At 44.9% G+C, this 9,571-nt stretch overlaps 1 protein-coding gene across 1 annotated transcript; it reads right to left on the bottom strand.

Moving 5' to 3' along the window:
• Nucleotides 1-4,809: 4,809 nt before the first annotated feature.
• On the bottom strand, nucleotides 4,810-6,082 carry LOC125510813 (protein PELPK1-like). The gene has a single exon (XM_048676077.1). It carries the CDS (start codon nucleotides 5,991-5,993, stop codon nucleotides 5,232-5,234), a length of 762 nt encoding a protein of 253 aa, XP_048532034.1. The 5' UTR covers nucleotides 5,994-6,082; the 3' UTR covers nucleotides 4,810-5,231.
• Between the last annotated feature and the right edge of the window lie 3,489 nt (nucleotides 6,083-9,571).

Below are 9,571 nucleotides of genomic sequence, written 5' to 3'. Positions count from 1 at the left end.
GCATGGTTAGCTAGAACTCATACATGAAGATTTAGAGTTTCTTTTCAAAAAAATGGAGATGTGGAATTGTAGCTATAGTAGTTCATCTCTATCTCTCTCAGCTTTGGTAGTTATGTGTCACTCAATGACTGTCTAGCTAAGAGCAATCCATATTTCTCACCCTCTCTTTCTCTCAGATCTTCTCTGTCGTGCCAACTTTTTATATCCATCAGCTCCTACAACAACATCATTTTATGTTCATGTCATAGTGTTATTCATGTCTTCATCAATGTCCTACATCGATTCTCTAGCTCCTCCCACGGGAGTTTTTTTACGATGTGGCTGAATCATAGCTCACACATCAAGTAATCCCGTGTAAATAAATTTGCTCTATACCCAGCCAATCTGATGATAAGATTCAACAATGTCCTTCATACACCCACCTGCATGAAGCATATCTAAAATACATGCCTTGCACAAGCCACCCCCATTAACTCGTACTGGCTGCATAGACTTGTAAATGCTACGCAGGCCATCAAGTACCCAGCTGGGATTAATTCAACATATCTGACAAAGTGCCAAAACCCAACTACCAGACAAAGTGCATACGAATTTAAAGTGCCATGGCCCACTCACTGTTGCGTATTCCAATGTATTATTGAGTAGCTGTGATCTTATTGGAAAATGTCCTATATTAATTAGTAATCTCAAAGCACAAGCGGGCGGTCGAGATTTCGGCATCGCGTGGCACCATGTCCCCAAAATCCGCGTGGATAGCTCTTGCCTCTACATTATTGTGATGCACATAACCATTTTATTAAATCATTACTCAAAGTACACAACAATTCTATAAAAAGGAAAAAAAATTAAGACCACTATCAGTTGATAATGACACTACATGACTTAGACACACAACCTATTACTGGCACAACAACCAAACTTGTTGAATAATTACCATGCGAGCATTTCTAAATAGATGCAACCAAAGGCCATATGCTCTTGAGTGTCCGCACGCTGAAGTAATGCTCACACAAGGATCAACACCGTAGCCTCAAAGATAATCTGCAAAAAAAAATCGATATAGATGGTCTGTTAAAAATGGAATCATTGCAACAATTTCAAATCGCCCATAGAAGGGCACAAACTCCCACTCAGAGGTGTCGCTTGAGCTTTGGCTAGATATCACCCAACCAACTTCCGCACAAAATCAATATACTTGTTAGTGGTAACAAATTATATGCAACATGAATCGGGTGCCAAACTTGGATCGTAAATGGGCAAGATAGAAAAAGATGATGAATATTTTTGTCTTGATCAGAAAAGCAACATTTTGTTTGCTACCCTGGCAGTTTTCTTTGGCTAGATATCTTTATAAGAATGACCTTCCTCTGCAAAAACCACATGAACACTTTACTCTTGTTGGGAACCATGGTTTTCTAGATATTTTGTTTATGGTAAATAGTCCCAAAATTAATGAGGTCCACATATAGAAACCTAATGGTGAAGACACCATTAGTATTCAACCTCCATCAAAATATGTTCGGTGTTTGTGTAAGGATGGCAATGTTTAGGGTATGGTGCGGGTACAATAATCACATACCCATACCCATGTTTCACATGGGCATAAAATCATTCGCATACCTTGCCCATCGGGTATGAATCAATGCCAGTGCACATACGCTATGGGTATCCGTACCTATCGGGCCTACCAGGCAAAGTTGCTAGATCCATTGGCTCCACAAAGAGGTTTGGTTTGCGAGCAGATGATGACTAAGGTATGGATGCGTAGTTCTTCACAACTTATATAGAGAGACTCGGTGCCTTAGGTTTATGACACATGTGACTCACATGCATATATGGTCATCTGGTCGGGTTTGGGCATTACCCATGGGCACATAATTGTACCCATGCCCTATCCATGACTAGTCGTGTAGGGTTGGGGTACTACCCATGGGCACAAAAACATGCCCATACCCAACCCATGCGGGTCAGGTACCCATGGGTAAATTGGCATCCTTACGTTTGTGATGAAATGATCGACATTAATCTAATGGAGTCATGATGTCCATCTATCACTAATTAAAGCCCTACGAAATTGAATATTCAAGGGGTTTGCCTCAAGCACCGAGGCCACTGAGGCCTCTTTTCGGTGCACAATGTTATATATGGTTTGGTATTGGAGATTTAATGGAATATCCCTCAACCATGTGTCCTCCCAAAAGCTAGTTGATTAGCCATCACCAACCATAAAATAACCTTTATTAGAAATGAATACTTAACCTTCATCAATTTCTTCCAAAACGGTGACTTAGTTGTCCTAGCAACTACTTGAGAGATCGTTTTGGAATGCAAGTTCTGTTGTGTAAGAGCTCTTGCCAAACACCTTCCTCTCATTAAGTAATTTATACAACCATTTGTTGAGTGAGCTCCTATTTTTCTTCCTCGGGTTTTCAATACACAAAATCCCTTGATCCTTAGGCCCGCACAAAATATCCCATTTCACAAGCTTGTACTTCCTTTTCCGCTCATCGCATTCCCAGAAAAATCTAGAACGATAAAATCTAGCCTTTTGAACACCCCTTTGGTTATGCTAGTAATTCATCAGCCCCACATGTTTGAAATCTCAAGTTCAAAATGTGTTGTGAACTATAAACGCATAGAACCAACAAATATTGACTATGGTAAACTGTCACCTGGGCCTAGTGATTGTTGTGTTGGGCGCCCCAAGCGCACGGGTTGGTAGTAGGCAATAAGTTTTCCCTCACTAAAAAACATGATTGATGAGAGTTAAAGTTCCTTTATGAGACTCGAGTTTACCCTTCCAACTATTGAACTTATTTTCGAATCACACTTCAATAATTTTTTGCTCCTTGTTGGTGAGTTTGCGGTGATGGATGGGTATTCCGAGATAGGGAAATGGAAGAGCCCTGCCTCACAGCCGACTATGACCATGGCAAGGCAATATAAATAACTGCAGCGTGTAGTACAAAGAATGAAAATATGCAAGAAGTCAATGATATTATTTTATATTCAAAAGATTTTCATACCAAGTTAGAGTAATCACAGAGCAAAGTCATATATAAAAAATGAACCAAGAAAAATATATGAATTTAAGGCTTCAATTGCAACTACGGATGAAGCAAATAACATACTATATTCACAAGAATGGTACAAAACAGGAAGCATATATAAAAATATCATTAAATTAGAATGTAATGTAATGTGAGACTCACATTTTATACTTCCCTCCTTGGTCTTTTATGGTCTTAAAGAGATGAATCATGACATCATTACGCAATGGTGAAAATATATCTTTCTCCACATAAAAAATAAGTCAATCACTCCTAAATGAATCAAGGAAGAGAAATTCAATATAAAGAAGGTGAGAAATTTTAGTATGAAACTTACACTAGCATACCTGTGCAGCAAGAAGGCCAGAGGTCAACCTGAAGAGTGCAAACCTAGACTCGGACACTCATTGTCAGCGGATTATTAGACTAAAGATTGTGCGGTTGTGGCTGATCGGCCGACAACAAATCAAAATAGGATTGTCATTGGTCATCCTTATGTAGATCCACGGAGAGGCGATAGAGGAATTGAGATTACTAGATAGTCTTTCACGGTGTGAAAATTGAGGATCAAGGAGGCAGATTAGGCCTAGGGATGCACGCGGGACAACGTCCACGAAGTCTGCGGCCATCCACGTCGATCGACTTTACATTAGCACGGTTATTAAAGTAGCAGTGGTTAGCTTATTTTCCGCTTGCATCCCTATGATTATGCAAAGAGACATAGAAGAGCCGTGGGCGCTGCCGTGCTACGTATGGGAGAGAAGCGAGCTAGATGCCCAGATCAATATGTTGTGGGCCTTGTGGGTTGTATCTTAATGCTGCATATTTTGTTTCTCCTATTAGAGAATTTACGGTTGTAGTACGCCTAAAATTTGGGCTTGCCAAGCTGCATGGAAGGCAGGTCAAACAATTTTTATGGTTGGGTCTAGACAATAGACAAATTTCGTAAATGGTCGGGTCTAGACAATAAGATTGTTGCTACTCACTAGCTTTGCTAGTTGCAACAAGTAATTAACATATAATAAGGTTTGAAGTATTTGTGTATTTTCAGAATAAATAATGATGGAAACTGAAAGCTCGTGTAAAATGTTCAAAGGCATCACAAAAAAGAAGATGTTCAAAGGTGTTTCTTATTTGTGAAATTGGACCAGTGTTTATAGTTGCACTAATAACAACTCTGCAAAGATAGAAGTGTGACAAAGATATATAGCATAGATATGAGAAGTGAAATATTTCGTACTTATGCTAGAACATGTATGATGTGATGTGATTACATAGGCAGTACACCCATAAATTCATAGATTGAGACCCTTTACGCATCTATAGCTACATGTGATGGGATTGCATGGACCCTAAATAATCTCTCTTAACTCCTCCTTAGTATGTGAGTGTTTGAAATAATAAACACTCTTTTTTGAGACGGATGGAGTAACAACCTAAGATATCAACTATATGAATGCATCGGTTATTATTCTTAACACAACTCATATAAAACATATGAATCAATTATATTTATACAAAAAAAATTCCAAACGCAGATAAGAGTCACATAATCCAAAACCCTCTGGATCCATGTAAGCTCTTGAATTTGACATGCATACATTTTTTTTAAATGAGGTTAAAGCCCCCTAGCCTCTGCATCATTGCATTGCACACAAACATTCTTATTGATTATTACACAAAGTACAGAACAAAGGCAACCATGACAGAACAATTACAAGATAAGGCGACCACGGCAGAATAATTTGACATACATACGTAAAGGCAAAGGCAAGCTTTTGAAACTTATGATACCTGCATCAATAGTGCGTATATTGATACAAGTGAAAAGAAAACAACATACAGTGCACACACGTACAAAATGGAGCAATACCCCTAGCCTATACAAAGAATGACTCCCACCTAATGACATAAAGGGACAAGTATAGACAGGTAAACATTATACATCCACACCACACTCACTTGCAAATAGACCACACGCACACAAGAGAGTACTTCACTTTTTTTCCCTCTCTCTTGCACGTACTTTGACTTGTACATGTAGTGCTCAAACAAATGCTGTCAAGTCAAAGTTATATTACACTCGTAAATCGGGTAGGGCAACAACGACCACCCACACCCGTGCATGCACGGTCATGACGTACGTATATATACTCCTCTAGTGCGTCGGCTGAGGAGGAACTACGGCACGGCCGGCACACCCGGAACAGACGGCAGTGGTATCTTAGGCACGCCAGGGATGGACGGCATCGGCGGCAGTGGCACCTTGGGCAGGTCGGGAAGGGACGGCAGAGGCGGCAGAGGCACCGGCAGCTTGGGCAGGTCGCCGGGGATGGACGGAACCGGTGGTAATGGCACTGGTACCATGGGCAGGTCACCGGGGATGGACGGCATCGACGGCAGAGGCAACGTTGGCACGCCTGGCACGGTTGGCACTGTGGGCACGACGGCGCCGGGTGCTGCCGGCAGCGGCACCGTCGGCACGCCTGGCACGGCGGGAACTGTCGGGATGGTCGGCACGGCGGGTACTGTTGGCAGCGGCACCGCCGGCACACCTGGCACAGTGGGCACCGTCGGCACCTCCGGCACGGTGGGAACCGTCGGGACGGTCGGCACCACGCCGCCGGGTACTGTTGGCAGCGGCACCGCCGGCACACCTGGCACGGTGGGCACCGTCGGCACCTCCGGCACGGTGGGAACCGTCGGGATGGTTGGCACGACGCCGCTGGGTACTGTTGGCAGCGGCACCGTCGGCACTTCCGGCACGGTGGGCACGACGCCGCCTGGCACGGCAGGGACCGTGGGAACGACCAGGGGCAAGGCCGGCAGCGTCGGTTCGGGCAAGGCCGGGATGTCGGCGAGGAGGCGCGCAGCACCGCACGTGCTGAGCATGACGGCCATGAGGAGCGCCACGGCCACGAAGCTCGTCGGCGTGGAGGCCATGGGCGCGTTGCTACGTACTCAGTTGCTCTCTTGGACTAGTTGTTTCGTTGCTTTGCGTGTGGTGCAATGAACGGAGCCCTGCATGTCCATCTTATAGCTAGCCCATGAGCTGGCCGCAGCTCTAAATTTCTGCAAGGGGAGCTGACGGCCTCCCACGGCTTGGCATTTTGCAAGCATCGGTTGTTGGCCACCCGAGGCTTAGCATGGGTCGCATTGGCCGCGGAAGGAGGGCTGGTGATTGGCGAAGGGGTGCTGGAACAAATCAACAATGTGTGGTATGGACGCAAGATACAAACTATGCGTCGCATTTCATGATTTTGTGGCCACCTCACCTAGGTTTAGCTGAAACTAGCTACTCCCTCCGTTCCGAATTACTTGTCGCAAATATGGATATATCTAGATGTATTTTAGTTCTACATACATTCATTTCTGTAACGAGTAATTTGCAACAAAGGAGTACTTGCTTTAACTACATGATGGTAGCGGCCAGAGGTCGTCAAATGCGAAATTCTGTACTAAAGCTCTTTTTTCTTTTGCGGAATAATTCTATACTAAAGTTGTACTAAGGGACCCAGAATTAATATGAATCGGAGGGAGTAGGAGAATTTTAGTCAGACGTATGATGTTTCTTTCTCTTCCTGAAGCAGCAGTTTCACTGCTTTTCCGTTTTTTTACAATTGAAGTATAACTTTTTTTTTTTGAGTTTGGATTGCAATTCGGAATGGCTGGCTTGGGAAATTTAGGAGGACATGTCTGCTGCGCTGTCCAACCAAGTGTCCGCCCAATCTAGTGACGTGAAGGGACGTTTTGGGTTTCTTCTGTAGGTACAGCCGAGGGGGCGTGTGGGGCGCTGGATCGAATTCTGATTTGGGCCTGAAAGTTGGATAGGCTTTCCAAAGGCGCAGTTTTTTTTCGGGAATTCCAAAGGCGCGGTTGGGCCACATCAGGCTGAGATGTCTGCTTGTAGCCTTTAAGGGTGTGTTTGGTTCAGGTCATCGAGTGGAATGTAACGGGTCCGTCCCAAATCCAGGGGTGGTTCTCGCGTTTGGTTCGGTCCAAGAACCGGAACCAAGTCATTCCGTGGAACGGCATATTCGCCCCAGATGCCGAACCCGCTGGTACCTCCAAATCGGAGGAACCACGCGGAACGCCTCGTGTCTTCCCTTCTCCCCTGACTCTGCCTTCTCTTCCTCCAATCCCCCGTCTCGACCCTCCCCTCATGTCTCACCACCGGCACACTCCTGTCGCTCTGCGGCCGGATCCTCGGGTCCGATCGGGAACAGGAGGAGCAGCGGCGGGCGTCCAATCTGACAGGCGGAGCAGCGGCGGCGGCGTCCTATCTGACAGGCGGAGCAACGGCGGCGGCGTCCTATCTGACAAGCAGAGCAGCGGCGTCGTCCGATCTGGGAGGCAGAGCCGCGCCCGCGACTCCCACTACCTCCTGCTCCGCGCGGCTTCCCGGCACCATCGTCCATCATCTCTGCTCTGCTCGGCTCTCCCTGCCTCCTCGCACATGCTTTGCAGTGCCCGTCCATGGGCTACGTGCTGCAGCTGGGCAAGCAGCGGCAAGCAGTCACAGCAAGCAGCGGCAGTAACGACCATTTTTACTTGCTAGCTTGTCGTAATCACATCAACCTCTGACGGGGAAGAGAATTGTGTTTTGCCCCTTGCTAGCTTCCTTTTCCTAATCACCGCAAGCTCAATTTTGAGTAAATGACTTGTATTTTGACAGATCTTTTGACCTCACATGGGTGGATGCCTTGTGTTTTGACATGAATATAGGTGGATGCTTGTATTTTGGTAGACTTTTTTAACATGTATATGAGTGAATAAGTAGTATTTTCCTTGGAAATTCTTTATTATGTGTTAAAAACATGAAGACTAATGACAATTGTGCATATATATGTGAGAAGAAACATCATTAGTTTTATGCAAGAGGTGAGATGAACCAAAATGCATTCCATTCCATATCCCTAACCAAACACTAAAATGGAACCATTCCATTTCACCTACTTGCCCAAACCAAACATAGGAATGGAAGCAACCCATTCTAGTGGAATGTAAGCATAACATTACGTTCTACTTCGTTCCCCAACCAAACACATCCTAAGGTACTCTCGTTTGATCGTGCCATTTGTACTGCCCGGTTCTGTGGTGTACTCTCGTGTGATCGCGGAGTAGTTCGTCCGTGAATCGAAAAAATGGATAGGACCACGAGTTACAGAGTAATAAGAAAGCAAGTTTTCAAGCTGCACATCGCCGGGGTTGTAGCTCAGATGGTAGAACGCTCGCTTAGGCGAGAGGTGAGGTACGGGCATCGATACCCCGCATCTCCAATAGCCGTTCAATGCATCTTTTTTGAAAATTCTCCAACTGTTAGACTAGCCACGATAAATAGTATACAATTTAAATTAGTAACATACATATGTGGGGCATTTATTAGGTTGTAGACTCATCTTATTTTGGTACATGTGATGTTACTCACAGCTATGTTATCACATGCCTATCTTTTTTCAACAATTGCTTACCATATCATCTATTTTATTTAAATATGTGTGATGTTATCATCTATATTTCTCCTATTGCAGCTAGTCTATCCATCCAGCAGATGCGCATGCACACAGTGCTGATGCTGCTTGTGAGAAAATTCACAACTTACACTAATAACATACATATGTGAGGAGTAACATATGTGTGGGATCATGCAACACTTTATTTATTAGGTTATAGACTCATCTTACCTTGGTATATGTGATGTTACTCACAGTACTAGTAACTAGGTATGTTACCATATGCCTATGTTTTTTCATTAATTGCTTGTCACATCATCTATTTTATCTAGATATGTGTGATGTTACTGATGAAGCTATGTACCTGGGGTAGGAGCACGGACCCGTCCCAAAGAGTCCTACCCAAGGACATCCCTAGAAGAAATCACCCATCAATCGACTTGAAGGTACTTCACTCGACGGGTTCAAGACACTCGACCAAGAAGCTACCACTCGACCAAGAAGCTACCACTCGACCATGAAGCTATTCACTCGACTGCCAGGAGATCTACAGTCACTCCGTAGGCAAACGGTCAGCTGTTAAGTAGTCTTCATGGTCATTACAGCACTTTATTAGAGGCGTTACCAGTAACGCCCCATCTTAAATGTACTTTAAAACCCTGCATTACTGAGGGCAGGAGGGGGTCGGCGAACTCTATATAAGCCACCCCCCTCCTCAGTAGGAAGGGTTCGCACCCCTGTAATCCATACACGCATAATCCAGTCGACCGCCTCCGGGCTCCGAGACGTAGGGCTATTACTTCCTCCGAGAAGGGCCTGAACTCGTAAACCTCGCGTGTAACAACTTCCCAATAGCTAGGATCTAGCCTCTCCATACTCACCCCCCTACATCACTGTCAGAGTTAGAACCACGACAGTTGGCGCCCACCGTGGGGCCGGAATCTTAGCGCTTAGTTGGAGAAGTTGTGATTTTTCTCGATCCCTTTGATCATGTTTTCTTGCGGAGTTTTGGTGGAGGACCGCGAGATCCGTCTCGGCGCGCTCACCTTCATCGTCGACGACTCCGCC

Source organism: Triticum urartu, chromosome 5, assembly GCF_003073215.2.
Source record: "Triticum urartu cultivar G1812 chromosome 5, Tu2.1, whole genome shotgun sequence".
NCBI classification, from domain to species: Eukaryota; Viridiplantae; Streptophyta; class Magnoliopsida; order Poales; family Poaceae; genus Triticum; species Triticum urartu.
Note: the sequence above shows the minus strand (reverse complement) of the source record. Positions and strands in the feature narration are given on the sequence as shown.

Bases quoted from the DNA above. Each gene is read 5' to 3' on its own strand.
- LOC125510813 (XM_048676077.1), bottom strand. From the start codon at position 5,993: ATGGCCTCCACGCCGACGAGCTTCGTGGCCGTGGCGCTCCTCATGGCC.